We start from the raw sequence: 25,797 nt of genomic DNA, 5'->3' as shown, positions 1-25,797 counted from the left end.
CTGCAGAGAACAAATGATATCAAAACTCTAGGGAATAAAAATTCAGTTTCAAAGTTGGGTGTTTTAGGAAACAATTTCAGTGCAGCCATTAGGGAGTTTGTGTTTTAGTCACTAAATCATTTTATGGTAGCAGAAACATCTAAGAAATAAAAGTCAGGTAAAGACTCCAGTAAAGAAGACTCTCCCTTTCCAACAGGTCCCAGAAGCCCAAGATTGGACCCGGGACTTCATGCATGCTAGGTGCACTCTACCCCTGAGCTACATGCCCAGCCCCAGATCAACTGCTTTAAACTTGAAGAACATCCTGGCTTTTTCAGCAAATGTTTTCTTGTGATTTTACTGTTCGAACTTGAGTTACTTTGACATTCGTTACATTTTGGGATGTGAGCCAACAACTGAAGGAGGAAAGATTTCTTTGAATTCACGGTTTCAGAGGGCTCAGCCCTTGGTCTTCTGGCTCTGTTCCTGTTAGGCCTATGGCAAGGCAGAAACATCGTGGTGGAGGGATGTTGCTCAACTTATGTCAAACAGGAATGACAGATGAACATAACATTGGACAATGTATGAGAATCCCCCCGAAACCAAGATCTTCCAAGTGTGCCTCACCTTCCCATAGGGCATTGAGCTCATCAATGAAAACCTCCTGACTCAACTTCCTCACAGCAGTACCACTGACACTGAGCCTTTCTGAGGGACACATCACACACCCCAACCATAACAGACCATAAACCCCAAACAATCCGATTTTTACTATAGGTAATCTAATATTCTGTCATCAGATTACTGCCAGTGTTAACAGAGCTTGTTTTTAAGGGAAGACATCATTTTCAATATTTATCACAGAAAAAAAATGTATTTATAACATACTATCATGGATTTTCATAACATTCCCGTTCAAAATAAAGTAGTGGTTTTTATTGTACATTTGAAACATTTTATAGTTATGACTGAAGATAATCATATGAGGCTTTTTGTTTTCTTCAGTCTTAACATAAGATGAAATAACATGTTTAAAGATTGCATTGTGAAATACTTAAAATATGGAGAATTTTAAAAACTGAAAATCTTCAGACTTTAGCTTAAGGTTCTTGGTCCTGAGTCCACCCCCAATTTAAAAAACAAAACAAAAAAAAACAAGGAGAACATCTGAACCGTACAAGTTAATTTATTTACACAGAATTACATTTAACTGGAGTAAATATTAACCCCTGTTTCTGCTGTTTCCTTTCCTAGTATATTACTGCTCTACCAGACATTTTCTTTGATAAAGAATATGTCCTCTGAAAGGCATCACAAATTCTGCACTGTTGGGAATATTTGATTTGCTTTCATTTCTCCTAAGTCATATAATGATACAGCTTTCCGTTGCCTTCCAGTCCATCTTGACCCATATTGCAAATGTGTTTTATTTATATCATACTGTATACTCCACTTAAAGTCAATAAAAGTTAATTGCACTAAAATCAAATGCTCATTAGGTAATACGGAGAGAGAACAGTGTTTATTGATTATATGCCAACAATTCTTTATTGTCAAAATTGAGACAGCTCTTTTCTTTTTTTTTTTTCTCATTCTCAAGTAAAATATTTTTTAGATGAATACATGAAAATCCCCCCAAAATACATAGAGGCTTTTAAAGGTTATTTTTATCCTGTTTCCTATTGATGTACATAAGAAATATTTTTGTGGGTTTCTGCTAGAAATAATTATGCACAACTCTGAATTCTGTAGAGGATATGTCTGTGGCATTACTGGTGATAATTGCATGGACAGATAAATTGCTTTAACCGGCAAGAAAAACACACTTACTTCCACACACTGAATTGTTAGGATGCTAACAGATGAGCTGTAGTTGAGTTCTACCACAGAAGCCAGAGTAAGATCCATCAAAGAGAAATGTGGTGGTTTCAGTAAGAATGGCCCCCTACAGGCTTATGTATCTGGATCTGAGTCACCAAGAATGGCACTATTTGAGAAGATTATAAGGATTAGGAGGTGTGGTCTTATTGGAGGAAGTGTGGGGTGATTGAGGAGTCAAAAGCCCACACCAGGCCCAGATTCTCTTTGCCTACAGATCAGGGTGTAGAACTCACAATGACTTCTCCAGCACCACATCATCTTTGGCATAATTATGACTTGATTAAATTTATATAATGCATTTCTGATTATTCATGGAATAGTTCTGTCATGTTAGGTATAATTATGACCTGGTTATTGTTTGCTTTTGAACATTGAGTATGACGTAAGGAGATATGGTTGTCAAACTGGCAAGAGGTAGACTTTGATGGCTGTTTCCTGTTTGTCAACCTGTCTACAGAATTAACTAAAACCCACACACTCAGCACACCTGTGAAGGCCTTTTCCTAAATCCTTTGAAGTAGGAAAACCCACTTCTTGTGTGGATCCTTGAGGTGGGAAGGTCGACCTTTAATCTGAGTGACACTATCTAGTGGCTGTCTATGTAAATACAGAGTATGGAAGAAGGAAGCTTTTTTTCCCACCTGCTGTCACTCACTCCTTCTGGCTTGGCCACTTTCTTATTGGCATTAGAGCCCACTTATTTAGGATTCCAGTGTATACTGAAGACCAGATGAGACATCCAGCCCTGTGAACTCTCAGACCTTGTGTTCGTAGGCAGCCATTGTTGGATTAACTGGACCTCAGGCTGAGCCATTCTAGGAAATTGCTTTCCTATATATAGATGGATTCATCCTATAATTTCTGTAACTCTAGAGAACTCTAGAGTTCTCTATCTAGTAATACAGAGTTGGTTACCAAAAGGGGTTCTAGAGCAGCAGAAGCATAAGGATGAATACTTTAAGTTTCTGGAATAGGCTTTTCAGTTTGCCAACACCTACAGTTACCAAAGCCTCTCCAGATACTGCAGCCTCTCCTGGGAGCTTGAAGAGTACTGAAAGCCCAAGCCAGGCCCAGTGTCTCTCTTCCTGCTGCCTTTGGATCCAGATGTAGAACCCTCAGCTACTTCTCCAGCACCATGATTGCCTGCATACTGCCATGTTTCTCACCATGATGATAACAAACTAAATTTCTGAAAGTCTAAGCCAGCTCCAGCTGAATGTTTTCTTTTAGAAGCTTGCTATGATCAGGGTTTCTCTTCACAGCAACAGAACCCTGACAAGACAAAAATATTAGTCATGAGGTGTTACCTCCTAAATAAAATATATCCTCCTGTGCTGCTCTCTGATGACAAATAACCAGAGACAGTCATACGGAATGAGAAGGAGTCTGTATTCTGGAGAACATTGCAGATTTATGCTGTGTATTTGTATCTTTAGAAAAGGTTGTGGAAACCTGAACCAAGTCTGTCCTCCTGGAAATTCTTAATGGATGCCCACTCAGCTTCCCACCCTATCTGTCTTTGAATACTCTTTTGTAGGTAACCGTTCTTTATTCTGCTGCTGTGTGAGTGGCTTTCCTAGGTCTGTTTTCCAATTGATTGTTACTGTCTAAAGTTGGTTATTGTGCACTTTTTCAACTAGCCAATGAGATTTTAACTCCGATGGCTGCATTTCTCCCCGCCAGGCTTCCTCAGTTCCCCTTTCATAGTGCCTAATTCCCATAATCCAAATTTTTAGTTCTTAGACATTTCAGGCAATGAGGAGAACACCTTACTGTCTGCCCCATGAAACTAGAACATACTAAGTGTCAAGGCATTGGCTAGGGTCTCGGGTACAATTGAGGCATGACTCCTGGTCTCTTCTGTGTACATTAAGAAGGATCCAGAGATGCACACACCTCAGGAAGGTGCGGTGGCAGCTCCGACGTGCTCAGTCTCTCCTGTCTCCTCTGCTTTGGCTAGGTTCCTTTCTTCTAGGTTCAGTGACACTCAGCTAGAGTAAAGGGCAAGGTTCACTGCAGGGCTGAGATGATCAACTGCTCTTTGCCTAGAACACAGCCTGGCAGTCTGTGCTTAAAAACTGTGCTAAATAACGTCAATCCAAAAAGGTACTCGCTGCCTCTCACCAGCACCCAGGGAGCTGTCATGTTAGCTTAAGTAGGGAGTGCAGTGGACGTCCCTTGAAAAAAGTAAAGATCTGAAGAATCATGCTTGCTTTTTTTTTTTTTATCCTCACATGGTAGAGTAAAGAAACTAAAGCAAAGTCTCCTAATCCCAGAAATGTAGAAAATCGGCCCATCTCTGCACACTCAGGTATCATATCCCTGTCATGGTGAGTCTTTGGGCAGCTTATTAGGTGTCATTTGGAGACTGTCATAGCCAAACTTCTTCATATAAGTAGTTTTTTAATCAGTTGCATGGATGACAGAGGCAAAACCCACATGTGTATTTACATGAAAATCAGAGTTGTTTTTTTAAGTACTTCTGATTTGCGTTTGACTATGTAAACCGCCTCATGTGAACTTAGAGCAGTGACAATTTTCAAACGGGGCCGTATTTTGGTGAGGGCTTGGCAGAGGCATTTAAATGGACGATTTGCATTCAGACCCTTGGCCTCCCTGAGACTCTGGGGTTAAACAGTAAGTGGAGGAGCAGGTTTGTGTGAAAGTGAATCTCGGAGCGAGGCGCTATCTTTCTTTGCAGATCTGCACTGTGCCATTTCAGATGATTATCTTATTAATGCAGCATTTTAGGGCGGGGCGCAAGCAGAGAAAAGATAGCTCCTGGCTATCTCTTCTTGCTTCAACGTGGGCCCTGTTGAGTCTGTGGTGTGGTTTTAAACGTGTGGTCTCTGATCACACCCCTGTACCATTTATAAGGAAGAGTGTTGCTATTTTTTTGCCTTAGAAGAGAAGTGGGGAGTTACCCGTACTGTAAGTGAGATTGTTGGGGAACAGGAAACGTGTTTCATTTATAATTTACTATTTCCACTGTCATGTAAATCAGTTCTCACGTTTGAACCCTGCTGTGTCGAGATTCAGATCTTTACTCACTAACCCTTGGAAGACAGAGCAGAGCTAAGCCATCCCTCTTGTGTATACTAGCAAATCCTACTTGAAGCCTCCTGCTCATGGGAGCCAAAGCTAGTGCGGTCTTCGAATGCAGAAAAGCAGGGGCTTCTTCTGGTTTCCGTGTGGTGACCCGTTTTAAGAGGGAGGTGAACCCCAAGTGAAAAGGTTTGGTTTATCTCTCGTCAGTTAGAGAAAGTCAAGATCAAACTGGAAAGTGAAGCGAGCGTGGACCTGTTTTAGGTAGAGAAACACAGATTTGTGCCTACCTCTCCCCGACAGAGCACCGGGGTGTCCACTCTGGAGGGCCAACAGTAGGAGCACGCAGTGACTCAGCTTGCTGGCTTTGTGGGTTTACCCATGCTTCTCAACGTTCTCCAGCACTTGTGAAAATTTAAAAAGTTTCTCAGGCTAGACGTATAGCTCAGCTAGTTGGTGTGTTTGCCTGGGGTTTTGGGTTTGATTCCTAATATAAAGACAAAACAGCATAAAATGAGGTGCGATGCCAGAAACCTGTGAGCCCCTGGAAGTCAAAGCAAGGCAATGGGGAGTTTGAGGTCATCCTCTGTCATGTAGAGAGTTTGAAGCCAGCCTGGCTACCATACAATAAGCAAAACGGGAGAAAATGTTTCTATTCCTTCACCCTCACACTCCGTGCTCCCCTGCCTCTGGCTCCTCTTCCCTCTCCCTCTGCCTCCCTTTCCCTCTGTCTTCCTTCCTCTCGCCATTTACTAGCACACTTTCTGCAAACTGCAATTTTGCTTTATTGTAAAGCAGCACAGCATTCTGGCTCCTTCCAGAGGAGGGTACATCTTCCTGGGGGCCACAGACATCCGGGGGAGGAGGAGAAGAGAAGGAGAAAGGTGAAGGAGGCAGTTGGGGCCAAGCAGTTGAAGAGCTGTGGCGAATCTTTCCCAGCTGTGCACATCTGCCCAGTGCTGGTGTCAGCCCCATCCCGCACCCCCTTCTCCTCCTCTCCTCTCGTCTCACACTCACCTTTCACTCACTGCCAGGGCACACGCACAGATGCTGCATTCTTCACTCAGCCGAAGGGATTTCACCTCCCCTCAGGTGTGATTTTCTCTCCCAGCCTTCACGCTCGGCTGTCCATTTCCACCCTGCCCCCAGAGCACCACGGCGTCCTCCTCCCCCTGTAAACCACGGAGGAGTTGCAACAGGACTGCACACAGCACTGCGTGGCACCAGCTGGGCTTTCAATTAAACACCTGCCCGCACACACACAGCCACCACACACACCCTTCAGCCGGGGGTGGAGGTGTGACCCCCATAGTCCCAGTTCCTCAGGAGGCAGGGGGAAGGGAGCATTGGTTGAACCCATGAATCTGAGGCCAGTCTGAGCAAGACTCAGTCTAAAAAAGTTACCCGGATAAGCGGATAAACTCAATTATAGTCTAGGCATTTGCTGTTCTTTTTTTATCTCCTTGGTAATATTTAGACTGGGGAAAAGCTAGTCAGTTTAACTTCATGACTCAAGATCAAAGTCCTTCTTGGTAGAAAGGGCAAGTGTGTGGTTTACATTTGATTCATATGACATTTCTATGAGGGTTTTTTTTTTTTAACCTGTTGAAGCAAAGCCTCTCCTCAGATACACTTGACTGAGTGATGTTACTTGTTCTGACTGTAGTATTCATGGTTGACAAGGTTCATCTCTTACTTGATTTTCCCTCGGGGCATTTCATCTTCCCCAAAAAGACTTGTTTCTTCCCCCCTCCTCTAGAACAGCTTCCTTCAACACTAGCTGTTACATCAGGCACTGTGTCTTTTAGGTGCTTAAATGGTACTCAAAGCAATAAAGTAACATTGAAGAATATATTCCATGAAAAAAAAATGCCCAGTTTATTGTCTTTTGTCGGGACAGAACATTTCAGCTCATTTACTGCTGACAGGAGAGTGTTGGCAAGGCAGAGTCATCCAAAGGTTCCGGTTCTGCCACAGACAGACCTTCAGTAAGACAGGATCTGTGGGGACCTGAAAATAACCAGATCTACCCCGACCTCCACTAACTTCTGTGGCTTTTAGCCCAAACTGTCAACACACCTATTTGCTGTCTCCCACAATTCCAGTCTCCCGCACAAATAGATTTAACATAGAAGCAGATGGCCTCAACGGACACTGTTATCAGACATTCTTTGATACTGAGGGTGGAGCAAAGTGGCCAGAGTCTTTCCTGTCTAGCCTCGATGTTTAATAAAATCTGAGCTTAAGTGGCATCCGCCATAAATCACATTCGGCTTAATAAAGGAAACCGAGCAGTTGTTGGGCTCTGATGGAAGCTATCAGAGCAGTCCGACCATGAGAAAAGAATGAAAGAAGAAAGGAGTAAGCCAGGGTAGTGGTGGGGTGTTTTACAGAATGCCTGCCACCAGGTAGGGGTTTGGTTTGGTTTGGTTTAGTTTAGTTTGGTTTGTTTTTTGGTTTGTTTTGTTTTTGTTTTGAAACAGAGCTTCTCTGCGTAACTGCCAAGGCTTTCCTATAGACCAGGATGGTCTTGAACTCAACAGAGATCCCCCTGCCTCTGCCCCGAGTACAAGATTAAAGGTGTGTGCCACACTTCATGTGCACATACACACTTTTATTTATTTGGAAATGCTTATAATAAGCTTTAAAATATAAGGAAAACATGTATTTGGTAAACCAGACCACTTACTACTATAATCTTTTATATATCATTTCATGTTTGTAGCTTATTAAAACATATAAAATATAAGCCTCCCATTTTTGCAGATCTTTTTAAAGTAGTGGACTTTAAATGTCAAAACAATTGATGAGGTTGCAAAACATGTTCCCAAAAAACAGTATTTGAAATGAATGACTTTGTTCTCTCCCTTTGATCATCTCTGTGACATGTTCATAACATATTGTATGAAAAACATTTAAATTAAAAATATGCATTGTGTTTAACTTAAATTTAACAACAAACTCATTTCTTCATTTATAAAAACAAGGTGTTTGCACTCACTTTTTGTTGCTGTGGCACAGACCCTAGGAAGACAGTTCAAGCTTTGAATGTGTGCGCATGTGTGGCCATCTCAGAGCCAGACACATCAGTGCCATTGCTGCATAAATGCCATGAAATCGGTAACATTTTTAAAGAGTCTTTGAAGTACAACACCTTGGGAAGATACTATGAGATCCTAAGAAGTTCGCATTGCAGTGTGTGCTTCTAAGGGCCTTGGCATTAATTGGGAAGCTAGGCCTCTTTACAAATTTCCTTTTAATTAAACACAATATGGGTAAGCTCTGCTTTGTACTGGTTTGATGCTTTCTGATGTAGTTCATCTATCTATCTATCTATCTATCTATCTATCTATCTATCTATCTATCTAATGAATATTTTTCCAATGAATATTCTTATATTTAGTTCTTTATACAATATATTTTGATCATGTTTTCCCCTCCCACAATTCCTCCCCACCTCCTTATATTCTTTCTCTTTATATTCTTTCTCTCTCTCTCTTTCTTAAAAAAAAAAAAAGAAAAAAGAAAAAGAAAAGAAACTCACAAAACTGAAAATCAATAGGACAAACAAAATGAACAGGTAACTTTTTTAGTTACCTGTTTTAATTTTAAGGAGAATTAGAGAAGAGAAAAGTGATTTCCACCAAGAAAAGTCTTGTCTTACCTTTCTTAGAGGTTGAAACAATTGGGATTTGCATGTAGAAAAATGAAGAACAGTATTTTAACAGATTAAAGCAACTGTAATTCAGAGCAAAGGTGTGAAGAGGGTGCCTGGGAGAAAGTCAGCCAAATATATGCTGGCCTCCCTTTTTTGTTGTTCTTGTTGATTTTGTTTGTTTGTTTTTCATTTTATTTAGTTGTTTAGTTAGTTTTCGAGACCCTGTTTTTCCATGTAGCCTTACCTGTTCTAGACTCATTTTTGTAGACCAGGTTTGCCTCAAACTCACTGAGATACACCCCCCTCTGCCTCAACTGCTGGGATTATAGGTGTGCACCCCGCTCCCAGCCTTCATTTTAATTTTAATTTTATCTTGTTTTGTTTTGTTTTGTTTTGTTTTTGCCTGAATTTATGTCTGTGTGCCAGCTACATGCCTGGTGTCCATAAAGGCCAGGAGAGAGCATTAGATCCCGTGGAACTGGAGTTAGGTGTGATTCTGAGCCATCATAGAGATGCTGGGAAACAAACTTGTGTCCTCTGGAAGAGCAATCAGTGTTCTGAACTGCTGAGCCATCTCTCCAGCCCCAGGGGAGGCTGGCTGTTGGTTCTCTCTCTCTCGTTCTTAATGATTTATTTATATTATTTTAAAATTATGTGTGTGGGGGGAGGGAATGTTTGCATGTGAGTTTAGGGACTTATGAAGCTAGAGGCATCAGACCTCTTGGCATCTGTCAGCTGTCTAACATAGATGCTGGGAACTGGACACAGGTCCTCTGAGAGAAAAGTATATACTTTTAACTGCTGGGCCATCTCTGAAGCCGCATGTGTTGGGCTTTTGTGACCAGATGCCACATTCACTCTGAGGTCCTCTGGATGCTTGAGAGGCACTTGGAAGCCATTTGGATCTTTTCAGAATTACAGCGACACCCTCAGATCTGTGTCTCAGGGATGTGTGAGGTCTGTTTGTCCCAAATCCTTGTATCCAAAACCTTTTTGTAAACCCAAAGGCTAAGGTTGCGGCCTGCGTTGTTCTTATGAAGATCCCACCTGAGTTAGCTTCTGCGGCGTCGTAATAACCTCCAAGTCTAGATGCTGCTCTCCGTTGCTTTCTGTCCATATTTGAACTTTGGACTTAAATGTTTCCCTGGATGAAATTCAGTGATTCTTCACAGACTCAAAAAAGAATTCTCTCTGTTCTCAGTTTGAGCCATACTTATGTTTGTTTTAGGCAAATATTTTGTTTTTTTAAAAACGATTCCAAGTCATGAAACTGGTCATATTTATTCTTTGTGTTGATAGCTGGAATATTGACAGCCAGATTTTTATGCCACTTTGAAAGCATAGAGAGCCATGCAGCCCTCACTCTATCGTTATCTTTATCTACTCTACTTCTGTTCTTTTATTTCGCCGTGTTTTCTAGCTGAGTTTGGTTTTATCCCATCTTGCTGGGATCTAGATCCTCGCCCATGTTGCATCGATTGGTGGAGATAAATATCCACTCCAGCTACGTCCCATTTCCTCAACTCTTGAGAAGTGGTGTGAATTCTCAGCTCGTGGCTGTTGCTCCTCTCCATGATATGCTGTAGAATTTAAACCTCGCTATTACCCTCCAGCTTTTCCATCCAAGTTTGTAGAGATCAGGTCCTTCTACATCTGGACATGCTTGGCTCATAGACCTCTTCTTGACTGCATAGCCAAATGAAAAGCCGTGCCAACAGCAGTAAGGTATTTCTGACACAGACGCATAGGCCAGAGGAAGTATTGGTGTTTTGCATGATGCGTGGTAGGTCTTCAGTAAATGTGTATAAATCAAGCAGCTGAAAGCCAGGGTAATTCGTTGCATCACCTTCTGAAACCTTTAATGGGAGTTCTCCATAGTGGTTAGGTTTTGATTTAAGAAGAACCCTGAACTAACATATTCAGATACCTATCGGGGATCTTAAATTTATTTAGCGTTTAATAGCAGTCTTCACATCTGTACGTTTTATTTCACCATTGATACAGTGAGTTCACTTGGCACCAACCCAGCATATCCCTGTAACACAGAGCGTAGTTTGTGGGATGAATGGAGAAATGTAGGAGTAAATGGGCAATTGAGTAGATTTTATTGAGTCCTTGGAGTTGTCCTGAGGTCGTACATTAGAGGGCTCTATGGTGGGTCCTCACAGAGGATTAACTTTCTTATTCCAGTTCTTAGATGCCTCTGTTTCCCCTGGACAGTATAGTAGCTCCTGTTGGGAAATGTGTATAAAGCACGTACCATTCTTGGATGATATCAAGCTCAAAAACACGGTCGTCTGGCCCCTCCTGCCTTCTAGGCAAAATCTTTTTTTAACTTTTATTTTTTATATTAATTACAGTTTATTCACTTTGTATCCCAGCTGTACCCTCCTCTCTCATTCCCTCCCAATCCTACCCACTCTCCCTCTTCTCCTCCCATGTTCCTCTCCAAGTCCACTGATAGGGGAGGTCCCCCTCCTCTTCAATCTGACCCTAGTTTATCAGGTCTCATCAGGACTGGCTGCATTGTCCTCCTCTGTGGCCTGGTAAGGATGCTCCCCCCTTGGGGGGGGGGGAATCAAAGAGCCAGCCACTGAGTTCATGTCAGAGACAGTCCCTGTTCCCATTACTAGGGAACCCACTTGGAGACTGAACTGAACTGCCATGGGCTACATCTGAGCAGAAGTTGTATATTATATCCATGAACAGTCCTTGGTTAGAGTATCAGTTTCATAAAAGACTCCTGTGCCCAGGGGTTCTGTTGCTCTCCTTGTGGAGCTCCTGTCCTCTCCAGGTCTTACTATCTCTCCCTTCTTTCATAAGATTTCCTGCACTCTGCCCAAAGTTTGGCTATGAGTCTCAGCATTTGCTTTTATACACTGCTGGGCTGAGTCTTTCAGATGCCCTCTGTGGTAGGCTTCTGTCCTGTTTCCTGTTTTCTCCTTCTTCCAATGCGCAATCCATATGTCTTTCTGAGTGAGGATTGATCATCTTACCCAGGGTCCTCCTTCTTGCTTAGCTTCTTTAGATGTACAGATTTTAGTATGTTTATCTTATCTTATAGGTCTAGTATCCACTTATAAATGAGTATATACCATGCGTCTTTCTGTTTCTGGGATACCTCACTCAGGATGATCTTTTCTAGATCCCACCATTTGCCTGCAAATTTCATGATTGCCTTGTTTTTAATTGTTAAGTAGTATTCCATTGTGTAAATGTACCACAATTTCTGTATCCATTTCTCAGTTGAGGGACATCTAGGTTGTTTCCAGTTCTGGCTATTACAAATGAAGCTGCAATGAACATGGTTGAGCAAATGTCCTTGTTATGTACTTGAGCATATTTTGGATATATGCCTAGGAGTTGTGTAGCTGCATCTTGAGGAAGCGCTATTCCTAATTGTCTGAGAAAGCACCAGATTCATTGCCAATGTGGTTGTATAAGTTTACATTCCCACCAGCAGTGGAGGGGGGTTCCCCTTTCTCCACATCCTCTCCAGCATGTGTTGTCACTTGAGTTTTTGATCTTAGCCATTCTGATGGGTGTAAGGTGAAATCTCAGGGTTGTTTTGATTTGCATCTCCCTGATGACTAAGGACATTGAGCATTTCTTTAAGTGTTTCTCTGTCATTTGATATTCCTCTACAGAGAATTCTCTATTTAGCTTTGTACCCCATTTTTTAATTGGATTACTTGATTTGTTGCTTTTTAACTTCTTGAGTTCTTTATATATTCTGGATATTAGCCCTCTGTCAGATATAGGGTTGGTGAAGATCCTTTCTCATTCTGTAGGCTGTTGTTTTGTTCTGACGACAGTGTCCTTTGCTTTACAGAAGTTTTTCAGTTTCATGAGGTCCCATTTATTGATTGTTGCTCTTAGAGCCTGTGCTGTTGGTGTTCTTTTCAAAAAGTTGTCTCCTGTGCCAATGAGTTCTAGGCTCTTCCCCACTTTTTCTTTCAACCAATTTAGTGGGTCTGGTTTTATGTTGAGGTCTTTGATCCACTTGGAGTTTAGTTTTGTGCAAGGTGATAAGTATGAATCCATTTGCATTTTTCTGCATGTAGACATCCAGTTAGCCCAGTACCGTTCGTTGAAGATGCTGTCTTTTTTTCTAAGCAGAATCTCATCACCCTTTCCTTGGAGCTTCTTCTGCCTCTCCTTCTCTGTTTTCGCTCGATGCCCTCCCAGCTGCCGCGTGCCATGGCATACCAGGAGCAGCTTTCTAAGCGTCCCTCACAGCTTTCTGTGGGGACTCTCAGCGTGCGCACCAGAGCTGAGGAAGACAGCTCTAATTAATTACATGAGACCTGAATAATGAATCTTCCATGGGGTTTAAACTGTTAAAGCTTTGTGTTGCGAACAAGTTTCAACTCTGTTCCATTTTTGCCCTGATAATCCCTCAAAAGCGTATTTCCTTTTAAGCGAGACTTAGACCTTCATTTGTCCTGATCACCAAGGCACTAAGTGAGGGAGCATATTGGAGGTTTCTAGTGTGGGAAACTTCAGGAATGGAGGTTGTACGAAGAATTCACTCTGTATTCATGCACTTAAGTATTATCTAGGCTTTTCATTTCCGGAGTGAGAAGTTGTTGCTTATTAAGTCACATGATAGGGACTATCAGACACCGTTAGAAACACATAAGATTCCCTGGTGCTATATGCTGTGGGAGGAGCTTATTTTTATTGCCTATCTGGTAAAGAGGCCTGATAGTCTAGTCACCCTTTTATATATCGTGTATTCATTTTATGCAACCAGAATTGCAGTATTTGACTGTGTTATTTACCTTAATAATGACTACTGGATTTCATGCAGTCTATGAAAGATAGTGGCTATGTTTCCCATTCTCTTTTAATACAGGCATTTATATTAATAGCATGGTTTAATAAGACACTTTAAAATCATGTTGCAATTTGAACTATATTTAATAAAAAACTAGGCATCTTATGTGTGGGGGAAGATAATGAGGTTGACATTAAAGGAAGGAGTCACCTCTCTGGTAAAATCCTGTATTTGTCAATTCAGTAATATATTTGTCCAAAGCTAAGTCATGCAAAGTAGATCTCAGATGTCAGAGTGACTTGGGATTTTTAACTGATGATTTACTAGCCCTGGAGAATTCTCCCAGAGTTACAATACAGTACTGTGTTGGTATTTTGAAATCGCTGATCCTCATAATATTCTGGTTTGGAGCAAACTATGCCACCGATCAAATGGCAAGAATCGCCCTGGCCACCTATGACTCAATTCCCCACCCCTCCAAAAAATGTGGTTATACTGCATGCTATGAAATTGGAAAATCTGTTCTGTGTGTGTTCTAATGGACGTAACGGTCATTAAGTATATGAGTCTTCTGACGTTGTAATCAGATGTGATTCAGGCTGTTAAGTATCCATGAAACAACATCTGCTTCTCGGAGTGACCTTCTGCTACAGGATGCTTAGCGTCTATTAGTGGATCAGAGCGCAGAGCCGCCTTGTTTGAGATGCGCCAAACTAGAGCAGTCTACCGCTGTTTCGCAGCTAGCTTGCAATAATTTATTGCAGTTAAATAAAGCTTAAAAAAACTCCATTAAATAATTACGGGGATTATATGCGTTTCGAAAACCTTTGTGTTCCTCTAAAATCACCCATTTAATTTCAGGGTTGGTTTGTTAAAAAAGAGAAAAAAAAAGCTGAAATCTAAAGGCACATTAAGGGAGCTGTCAGATGTTGTTTTCTGTAGGTGTTAATAAAACCAGATGAAAAAAAAATCTGAAACAAATTAAAACCAAAAGCAATTTTGCCATCTGTTGTATATTAATTAGAACTTTGCGTATCAAGGGTAAAGTTGGTCTTTGAGAATGTCACTGAGCACTGGTTTAATAGAATAATATGCAAATGCGTTAGGTTGTGGATTTCTGTGCAGTTTTTATTTCTGATTTAACTACAGTGGCTCTGCAAGAAGAGCGCAGTGAAGAGCGCTCACACACACACACACACACACACACACACACACACACACACGGACGTGTGTAACGAGTTTCCCTTTGTTTCTCTTCTTCCACAGAGCAACCTGCCAACAGTCAAGGGCAAGCCACCCTGCAGCCTTTGCCGCCTTCTCACAAGCAGCACCCTGCCCAGCACCACCCGTCTATCACTTCTCTCAATAGAAACTCCCTGACCAATAGAAGGAACCAGAGTCCGGCCCCGCCGGCTGCTTTGCCCGCCGAGCTGCAAACCACACCCGAGTCCGTCCAGCTGCAGGACAGCTGGGTCCTTGGCAGTAATGTACCACTGGAAAGCAGGTAACACCTCTGCCTGATGTCTTCCTATCACTCGGTCGCTAAGATCACTCTGCTCAGGCAGGGCGTATGCCACTCACTAGGACTGTCAGCAAGGCGCATTTCGAAGCCGCTAGGGTCCGAAAATAAACTGGTCCAACACTTTTCTCACCAAGAGAAATGTATCCTAACTGTATCCCCCGTGCCTCGCCTTTTTTAAGATCAGATCCAGATTGTTGGAAATTTTTTTGCTGCTGAATCAGTGAACTTTTTTCATCTTTTCACACATTTTTGTTCCTTATAAGGGGTGAGACCCTGTCACCTCAGCAAAACTATTCCCAACTGTTATTTTTTTTTCTTCCACATCTACACGAATCGGCAGGTGGGAAATAGAGGGAGTTATAAACAGCAGCTCTTGGTCCCTTGCAGCTTTACTCGGTGATCATGGGGGACAGCGGATTGGTTCTAGACTCCCTCGGCCTGTGCGCTGTCCACGTTTTCTAAGCTTATGGTGGACCCCAAAGTACAACACCTAAGAGTAAGTCCGATGGCCTTGTGTTCAAAAGACTTTTAGTTTCTTGCAATTTGAGGCCCCCTCCCTCCCTCTCTTAAGTATAAGCAGCCGCTCTTTAAACCTCATTCCAGCATTATTTGCAAAGACACTCAAAACGGAGGGCTGTGGGACCCCTAGAGGCAGCGCCCTTTCCCTGAAAAAGAGAGCCCACCACAGACAAGCTTCTGGGTGAAGACGCCACCTACTCGTTCTTTAGTTCTGTTAGGAAATTCTTCCTTATAGGGAACAGTATCCCTTATCCTTGACCATTCACGTGAAAATATAACTTGGTGAAAACTATCCCAAGCCAATGCATTCTGTTATTGAACATCCCCTGTTTCGTAGAACCCCCCCCCTTCCTTCCGGCAACGCTGGGGCAGTCACTGGCTCCTTCCTGCTGTGTGTTGTGTGGACAACGTCTTGGGCTCCTTGTGAGGCTTTTCTGGGCAACTTTGGCGGTGGGCGTCCGCCACCGTGCCTGCCATTTATTTTTGTGATTCGGTAACTTTTTATCAGACTCAGAGGAAATAAATTATCACCATCGGAAAGCTCAACAATAGTGGACTCTGTCCCCCTCCGGGGGACAGCGTGCCCTGCCCCCCCCATGCCAGATGCAGAGCCCGTGGCTTATGTCAGTGTTTAAATGAGCTGCTAGGTGAGGAGGGCCTCTCATGATGAATAAACCATCGTTTCTTGCCGTCAGCTGTGTGATCTATACCAACCCTGCCCTGAGGATGAGCTAGTAGGGAGGGTCTCCCTGTTAGTTATAAACAATAAAAATCATTCTGTCTTTTCTTTTACTGTTGACCTGAACAAGGTTACAAAGAACTCTTGCTTTTTATCTGTAGTGCCAACCAAGAGTAGCTGAGTTTTATTGTTTATCTTGTATTTCTCTTCTGGGAGAAATTAGGAAATAGAAAGAAAAGTAGGCAAACAGGAGAGTTCTCTTCATCCAAGACAAAAAAACAAAAACAAACAAAAAAATTCCAAAAACATGTATATGGATCTTCCCTCCCCAAGGTTATTAGCGCAGACCTAAATTTACCTGGCTTAATTAATTAGTACCCACTGAGCGACCGATCAACACTGATTCACTGTTGTCATTTTGCAAATTTTATTAGGAAAAAAGTAATTTTCCAGTTGAGTCATCAAATTGAATACGGATAATTGCATTGTAGTTGACAGTAATTGTCTTGACAAAGATTTATGAAATATGTCGAGTTAAATCATCAGAAACGTGTTTAATTTTAGTGATACTGTATAACACAAAAGCCTCCCAAACTGTCAACAAGAGAGTCGACATTCCTTGAAGTCACGTGGTATGGTGACGAGATTCAAAATAAATTTGAGGAAGATAAGATAGGCCCCTTTTATTCCTCTTGTAGTAATTTTGAGTGGATGGAATTTCAGAAGCAAAGTAGCTCCTTAGAAGACAGTCCATCCTATCCATCCTCTCCGTGGGTAAAGCCGTTCCCGAGGGAAACAGCTGGAAAACTTCCCTTCCACCCTAAAGTGGTACCATTAGTGAGTCATCAGTGGGCTGGCAGAGTTCTGTGAATGGCTGTGTTGGGGGCAGGGCAGCTCAGATCATCTCCCCGATAAGCAGGAAGAGTGATGCATTTAACAGTTGTGCATCCTGTTAACAAAAACCAACCTGGAGCGTAGCTTTGTTGTTCTTCTCATTAACCGAGGCTCACCTCTCGCCGGTGGTGCTAATAAAAAGGAATGATATTTCAACTCGCAGGCACTCGGTGAATAACCCTCAGCTGCGATGTGAAAAATCTCGCAGCGCACCGACCGGCGCAGCGCTGCTCTGCTTTCTTTAATAGTCTCACTTGGCTGGAACTCTCCAGGTGAAGAAGCAGTCTTATTTGTCACTGATTCTTTTTCGTTCTCCTTTTTTAGTTAAGGTTCCCTGTTGAGTATGACTCTCAGGCTCACTTTCAAAATGTCATCCAGGCTTGCGTACGCCTTCATCCATTCCTAGGTCTAGCATGTCCTTCCCTCCCTGGCACTTCTAGCTTGTGCACACGCCTGTTTGTTAATCATTTTTCTATCGTTTAAAAGTTATAAGCTGTAAAGGATAAAAGCCATTAATGGGAAGTTATGGATATAGATTTTCCTTCCCCTTACCTTTTCGCCTTTTCTTCTCTGCGGATATAGATAATGTTTGGTAAAATATACCTGGAACCATCCATGAAATCGCAGGAATTTGTAAACGCACAGCTTATGTGAATTAGCACTGAAAGAATAAAGGACATCCTGCCCCGTCCTATGTAGTTCAATGAAGCTTTAATTTTGATTTATTAGAAGGCTTTTTTTTTTTTTGTTTTGTTTTGTTTTGTTTTCTCCCACTGGGCAACCTCTGGCTTCCACAAAAACACGCATTTTCTTTCTGGAGACGATCAATACTATCACACACTCTACTTTTCCGCACAGTGACTACCTTTGCTCCTTTTGCAATCTCCAGTGAGATTCAGATATGCAAGGTTTACGTGGGGATCCGAATGAGCTCTGGAAGTTCAAAATGACCTTCGTCTGCAGCCATCAGTCGGCCCCTACCCTCAGTACCAAGCAGTTTCCTTCGCCGTTGCTCCTCCTCCTCGAGATCTTGCACTTGGGAGCGTTGACTTTTAGGATGTTGGTAGCCTACAGCTAGCCTATTGCCGTTTATGTTAAACTTCATCTGTTCCCGTGTGGAACAGTAGCTGCTCTAAGAATACATGGAAAAGCTTAGCCTAAACAAGCAACAGCGCTAAAAGGTACAGAGTGGTGACTCATTGACAAGCCTTGACCCTCAGTGACCGTAAAGTTAATTGTCTTCAAGACCCTAGTTTCTATCTATGAATTAAGTAGACAGTAGTTACCTGTTAGATATTAACAAAATAGTTCATTTGTAGCCATTTAATAAATGATTTATTAAAGTCTCGCTTTATTATAACGTCTATTTTGGCATTGATAGTTCATTAGTTATGTTCCCGTAGCTTTTTATCTAGCAGTTCAGTACTGCTCAGCTAATTATTAATTCATGAAATTGCATATTAAATGGCCTCTTTATTAGTGCATTTTTAATTTGACTATTGAAAGCCCTGGGCTTCTTTTATGTAAGATCAATTGCTCTGCATTTTAAACAACAGAATTCTTAGGTGGAAGCATTGTTTACTCACTGCGGTATCCTTTTTCCTCATTCTTCGGGTAGTTTCAAGTGGTCCTAAGGAAAAGCGAGACAATCATACAAACACCAGGCTTGACTCAACCTTGCCTATGAGAAACTGCGGGCAGTCTCTCACGCATTGCGACCTTACAGTACCGAGAGAAGAGTTTCCTCCTGAAAAGCTGGACATCCACCTTCTGAGTAATGAGGAAATGCTTGCCGTTAGCCAGGCAGTGAGCAGTTACAGCCATAGTTGCAAGTAAAACATGCCTGGGCAGGTAGCCATTAACTTCAGTTGACTAGCCGAGGCCTTGCCTTTGTTAAAGGTAGCTTGGGGGACACCAGGGAGTCCTGTGGGGAAAGAGAGTGCCACACTCTAGAAAAGAGAGAAAACAGTTACTAACCACATTTTAAAATCAGACCTGGTCCTAGGCTAAGAAATATGTATATAAGAAATATATATATATATATAATTTTATTATTTAATCACTTTACAGCCTGATCGCAGCCCCGTCCCTCCTCTCCTCCCAGTCCCACCCTCACGCCCCTCCCCCCACTCCTCCCACTCATTCTTCTCAGAGAAGGGGAGGCCCCTAAGGTATACTAACAGTACCAGTGGACGCTCAAGTCGCAGCAGGACTAAATGCATCCACCTACAGACAACGCCGCCCAGCTAGAGGAAGCGGATGCAAAGGCTTGCCTCTCCTCCCTTTGTTAGGGGACCCACATGATGACCGAGCTGCACATCTGCAGCATATGTATAGGGCGTGTATATTTACATGCTCTTTGGTTGGTGGTTCTGTCTCTGGGAGCTCCCATGGGCCCAGGTTGGTTGACTCTGTAGGTCTTCTTGTGGTGCTCTTGACCCCTTCCGTTTCCTCTATCTTTCCTCCCACTCTTCTCCGGGGCTCCCTGAGGTCGGCCCATTATTTGGCTATGGGACCCCGCATCTGTTTCCATCAGCTGCTGGACGAAGCCTTTTAGAAGGCAACTATGCTAGGCTCCTGTCTGCAAGCATAGCAGAGTGTCATTAACAGTGTCAGGGGTTGGCATCTCAGTTTGGGCCAGTCACTGGTTTCCCAAGAAATCCTTAACCACAAAAGGCTTTGCTATCATTTTCTTTAAAGTAAGCGCTTTTAAAAAATCATGAAGTAATTAACAAAAGTTGGTTGGATCCCCTAAGCGATACTTTATTGTTTTTTACAATAACATAGAGTATTTCATTTTTTTTTAAAGATTTTATTTATTTATTTATTTTATGCATATTAGTGCTCTAAGAAGGCAGTAGAGGGTGTAGATGGTTGTGAGCCAAGATGTGGTTGCTGGGAATTGAATTCAGGACCTCTGGACAAGCAGACAGTGCTCTTAACCACTGAGCTATTTCTCCAGCCCCCTGTAGAGTATTTCTTAAAGGAGTGATGAAGAGGTGTGATGTGTTTGGTCAGTTGTGAGAAAAGAGGAGTGAGGAAGGGAAGAGAGAGCAGTACAATACAGAAGAACTTGCTGGGTGATACTTGAGGCCTATTTCAGGTTGCCACTTCAACTCCTTTTTCTCTGGTGAAAGGAGGGGACGGGACGCAGACCTATTTGGTGGCCTAGTTCTGTGTTGGCCATGCGCTTCCTCCAGACAGACAGGGACACTTCTACAACAAAAACCTCTACTGTCCCCAGCATGCAGAAGTGCATTCTGAAGAATGAAGTTGATTGTGAGTAAGCCTGCTATGCATTGGTCCCAGCCTGATGAGTGTGAAAGAGTGAATGCAAAGGTGGCCTTTAACTGAACACAGATGAAACGAAGAGATTGAGCTTCTCTAGTTTCTATTTGATTTGCAGCAAATATTTAAGCATTAATCGTTTGTTTATTCATTCATACAAAAGATCCTGTTGGATTCAAAATATGCTGGCTCCCAAAGCGATATTTAAGTCTTTGTCCTTATTTTTGCTTATTTGTCTTTTTCCTCACACTATCAAGAAAACGCCTGGTGAAGACAGTGCTTTGGACTGGGAGTATAGGTCACTGGCAGTGCCCCCACCCAGTATGTGCAAAGCCCTGGAATGTAACCCAGCACTAAGCAAAGGGGGGGAAATGCTAAGCAAAGGGGATGAAACTTTATTACAGAAATTAAAATTGAATCATTTCAGTGAAAATATTATATTGAGGGCAAATTTAAATCCATAAAAACATAAAGCAAACCCAAAAATCTGGTTCTGAATATACTCAAAGGATGAGTCTATGTGTCTCTAGTATAATAATTGGAATCTCCTAAACTATTTCTCACACTGAGGTAAAGCATCCATTCTAAGTAACTCTAAGCCAAAAATTCACAGGTGGTTACAAAGATTAGTGGAAGCACAGTCATGATTTGGTTAATGTAACATTATTACTAACCAATTATAATGTTATAGATTTAACTTGGTTGTATAGCAGGCATCATGCCAGTAATTAAAATGAGAAAATCGACTGTACACTAACAATAGCTGTAAATGAAGGTCGTTTGTGTGAGTCAGTATTGAAAGCCAGTAGATGCAGGAGTAATACAAAACACAGTTCAGCATTATGAGCACTAATGAATGCCTGGATTCAGATAGACCCAGCTTTTAATCCTAGTCCAACTGTTAAATTAATTAAATTTGTTCATACATCAACATGATACATTTTGAGTACTCCTTCCCCACCCTCTTTTATTTCCCTCTCATCCCATCTCTGTCTGTCTGTCTCTCTCTTTTTCTATCTCAAACACACACACACACACACACACACACACACACACACACACACATAACTCATTTTCTACAAGCTTCATTCTCATGTTTATGTTGTTTGGTTTGGCTTGGCTTGGCTTGGCTTGCCTTGGCTTGCCTTGGTGAACCACTATGATTAACCAGAGCCATCTGAGTGGCCATGGATTTGGAACTCTCACTGTTGAGTACAAAACTGAAGACAATGACTTCCCCTTTCCCAGGATTCATCAGTATCCAGTAGTTCAGCAGGAAAGGGTAGGGACCAATGAGTTTCTCTCCTATCCATGACTGACTCCTGACACACAGAGTTCCATGCAGACTCAACTCAGACATCCACAGCTACTGTGAGCTGATAGGCTGTGTCATGGGCAAGGGACAGCATCTCACAGCCCTTAACTGTCTTTTGGTGCTTAGATATTTTTTTTTCTGTCACCTTTTTTACAGTTTTTCCTGAGCCTAGGTTGGTAATAGTAGAATGGCCTTTTTAAGACTACGCGCTCAGCTATCTCCTATTCTCAGTAACTGCGAAAAGCCAGCAATGAGTTTCTGCATTCACCACCATTCATTGCAAAGAGAAGGGTCTCTGATCAAGGATGGGAAAAAAAGTATTTGTCTACAAGTATAAACATATTTAAAGAGTTTGTATACTATCAAGTTAGCTAAGCTAGATTTTTTTGTTTTTACTTTATTTACAGTAGTGGGTATAAATCCCTTTCTATCATGTGGAGCATTTGGTTACCCACATGACAGTCATACCACTATTGCTCCGTTGTACACACGTTGGTTAGCTCTTTAGTAGTTCATACGGTTCACAGATGACTTGGACCGCCCAGCAGCTTGAATAGTGCTCTCCACTGGATGAATGCTATGGAACAAGGAGGAAGCTTCCAACTCAGTTCTCACTTAATTTCTCAGTCTTCTGCACTCCAGGTGTGTGGTGTGTTCAGCAGTAAAGTCTTGTCGTCTGGTTCTTTGGGGCAGCCAAGAGGACTGGTGACAGACTGCATCGAAAATGGATTCTCTGAGGCCTCCCTGACCATCAGCTCATAAGTGTGTCAAGCTGGCATGGGATTTTTTTTTTTTTTGCTTAATAACCCGTGGCTTCCATTAGTATCACTACCCAGCCACGCAGGTTCTCTCCCTTCAAACTCCTTTAAAAGCTCAATTTTTTCAGTCGGCCTACAAACTGCCAGGTCTCCAAAGGGCTTTTTTCATACATTCTTCATTTTGGCTCACTCTTCCCGTCCGGCCCCCACCCCTGCCAGCCCATCTTCATGGTCTCTGTTCCCTCCACTCCTAGGCTATATTTTCATTTTTATTGTTTGCTTGTGGTTTTTGCTTGAAAGAGGATTTCGCTGTGTTACTCGGCTCGACCAAGAAGCCCAAGGCTCGAAGGTTCTTTCTGACTCAGCCTCCCACGTAGCTAGAACCACAGGACGGCACCAGACCTCGCTCAAGATTCTAACTTTGTAATCACCTTCAGTTTATTTAAAGCTGAGGGCAGTTTTCAATTCATTACTAATATATACTCAAAATAATGTTGCATTCAGGGTATAATGTAAAACAAGCTCCTGGTGCATGATTTGCTTTGCTTGTTTTTTAAGTAATAACCAAATGACAGTCGCATGGGCAGTAGAGAAGGACATCTAATTGTTTAACAATTGAGCAAAAGTAATATGTAACAAAGTATCTCTTTTGTTTGCCCAAAGTTAAGAAAATGTGTTTTTCTCACCTGGGATATTAATGTCTCACTGTATGTGTGAGGTAGGCCAAGCATAAAATTAAACCATGATTAATTTTAGCAGAATAAAAATCTCTTGGCTTTTCTCAATTCACAAGATATATGTGGGTTTGTTTTAGGCAGGAACTCCAAGTGTCTTAATTTTTTTTTTTTTTTTAGGAAAATAATCTTCCAGTAGTAGTGGAAGACAAGTATTCATATGTGTGAAACACTTAATGAACTAAAATAGTAAATGTTGGGAGTGAAACAGTAGAAGCTTTGATGTGCCACACACCAATTGTGTACCCGTTGTTTAGAAGTTAGAACTCAGCTGTAAGATTTTATTTGAGATATCAGAGGCTTTTGATACGGTTTTGCCTGATGAAGCTACTGTACAGCCAAGTGGTAGTTTTATTTTTATGAATTGTAGTGTACCAGGGTTTTTTTTTTTTTTTTAGCGACAAATTAAGATACTAAGATATACACATTAGCCATTTATTATAGGCTTAATTAATTTTTAATTAATTCCCGTAAATTGTAATACTGTATATTCAGATAACGTATGATCCTGGATAAACAAAATATTCATATGTGATAACCAATTTTCATAATACCTAGGGAAACAAGTTCTTACGAACTAATGCATTTCTAGTCACTTCTGTGAACATGGCCAAAGTCAAAGGTCGTGGAAGCCGTTGCCTTGATCATGGCTGATGACTGGGACTTACCCGTGGTCCTCTTCTCACTATGACCTCTTCATCAAACACTTCTTCTGTAGTAGGAGCCTTGTGAGGTTTCCTTTTATTCAACCATCCTCCTTCCTAACATTGTCTACGCAGTTACATCTCTATCTCCCTGGCGCGAAGGTTGTTACATGTGTGTGCACATTTAGGTATCTTGCGAGTTTGTCTTTCCTTACTGCTGCTGCAGGATGATTATTTTACGAAATCTTTTCCTAGAGTTAACGTTCCCTCAATTTTACCACTGTGTTTGTCCCAGAATCTCATCCCCCGATTTCTTTACCAGTCAGTAACTATCCTGCTACGCATGCCTGCAAGTTCCTCCTGCACTTCTGTGGCCTGCCTACGCCTCTCTGAATCTTACCCTCTGCCTGAGGCAAAGCCTGCTTTCTGTTAAGCCACTCTGAGAAGCCTTTCTTCTTGGCCATGCAATTAATCAACTAAGCTTAATAAATTCCATTTGATAACCCTCCTGATTCTGTTGTGACCCTCTTTATGATTTTGTGTCATCTCACCTCACATCAGAACCACTTAAAATGTTTTTATTACCCAAAAAATATCCTGGTGCAGCTACATCCTGAGTAAGGTATTATAGCCCCTTTCCGATCACGGTGTGTGGGGCGAAGCTTTGGCTAGGAGACAGGTCTGGATTAACATCTCGGCATCCAATCAACTACGTAACCTTGACCTTGGTACTCAAGTATTTTTATCCCCCCCCCATTTTTCATCAAATAAGATTGATCATGCTTCACAAAAACTGTATAAAGTGTCATTGAAATGTCACATGCAATGTTCATGACACTCGGATGTCTTTAAATTCCTTAAATCCTCTCTTCTCCCATGTATTTAAAACAACTGATTTAACATTTTTAAAGACAACTGGCCACTGCCAAGGAAATAAAGGACCAATGAAGTCCTGACCACTACCAAAAAAGATCGTGCTGGCAAACTTTTGAACAATTCGATAGAAGCCATTAAGTTCTCAGCTGAACTGGGGGGACTTCTTAGGTGACATTTTCAAGCGTTTTTTTCTTTTCTTTTCTTTTATTATTTAACAGAAAGGCAACAATACGGGGAATACATTATTTGAGATATGTTGCCATAGTAGAAATAAAGCCTGAATTTTGCATTTATTCATGTTGCAGTATTATTACTACTATTATTATATCATCACCATTGTTGTTATTAAGTTGTGGGGTTTTTTTTGTTTGTTTGTTTTGTTTTGTTTTTTCACTAAACCACTGTGGAAAAAAATGTCTTGTTTTGGAAGACCTAGAGAAGCCGTGACTGCTTTGTATGTGTGTGTTGTGTCTACATGAGTAGGTACAGATACACATGCACATGTGTGTTCCCATACATGTGAAGGTCAGAGGTCAATGTCTTCCTGTCACTGTCTTATGATATAAGAAAAAGATGGGGCCTCCCAATGAACCTGGAGCCCACTGACTTGGCCAAAGTAACTGGCCAGTGAACCCCGGAATCCTCCCGTCTCCTCCTCCACACGCTGCCACACCTGTCTTTGTATGTGGATGCTGGCGATCAAACTCAAGTCCCCATCACAACAGGCATGTTGTTGACTGGGCCATTTCCCCAGCCCCTCTACTGCTTTTGAGAAGATGACTTACGTTCCAGAAAGAAAGATTAGAATTGGAATTAATCTTACAGATTATTTTGTTTTACCTTATTTAGAAACCTACTGGGTTTACAGAAATTCCTGAGCAATTTGGAAATTATTATATTAATATATCAATACACGATCTTGGCGAAAGAATCATGGGCTAGTAAGACTGTCCCCGAATTAAAGCACTTACATTATTCTCTCTGAGTTAAAAGGTTTGTTGTTTTTTTTTGGGGGGGGGGGAATAGATTGTTTTAGTTTGGTGCAGGGTATGAAACCCAAGGTCTGGACTGTCACATACTTCCCCAGTTAGCTGCATCCTAAGTACCTCTTTTCTTCTTATTTTGGGATAGGGACCCACCAAACTGCCCATGCTGCTTTTGAACTCACTGTATACCCCTAAGCTTTGAACTTGTGCTCTTTCTGCCAAAATCGCTGGGGGTGCAG

General features: G+C 41.8%; 1 protein-coding gene across 19 annotated transcripts in view; it reads left to right on the top strand.

The window, feature by feature from the left end:
* The window catches only part of Tenm3 (teneurin transmembrane protein 3), a 2,741,632-nt gene that overhangs the window by 2,541,552 nt on the left and 174,283 nt on the right, over nucleotides 1–25,797 (top strand). For all 19 annotated transcript variants that reach the window (XM_060381770.1, XM_060381769.1, XM_060381766.1 and 16 more), the window contains one exon: nucleotides 14,610–14,847. In XM_060381770.1, coding sequence (XP_060237753.1) covers nucleotides 14,610–14,847 — 238 coding nt within the window. The remainder of the gene's footprint in view (nucleotides 1–14,609; nucleotides 14,848–25,797) is intronic.

The sequence above is a fragment of the Meriones unguiculatus genome, chromosome 4 (genome assembly GCF_030254825.1).
Source record: "Meriones unguiculatus strain TT.TT164.6M chromosome 4, Bangor_MerUng_6.1, whole genome shotgun sequence".
In the NCBI taxonomy this organism is placed as follows: domain Eukaryota; kingdom Metazoa; phylum Chordata; class Mammalia; order Rodentia; family Muridae; genus Meriones; species Meriones unguiculatus.
The sequence above is the reverse complement of the archived record's forward strand: the minus strand, read 5'-3'. Positions and strand labels throughout refer to the sequence as shown.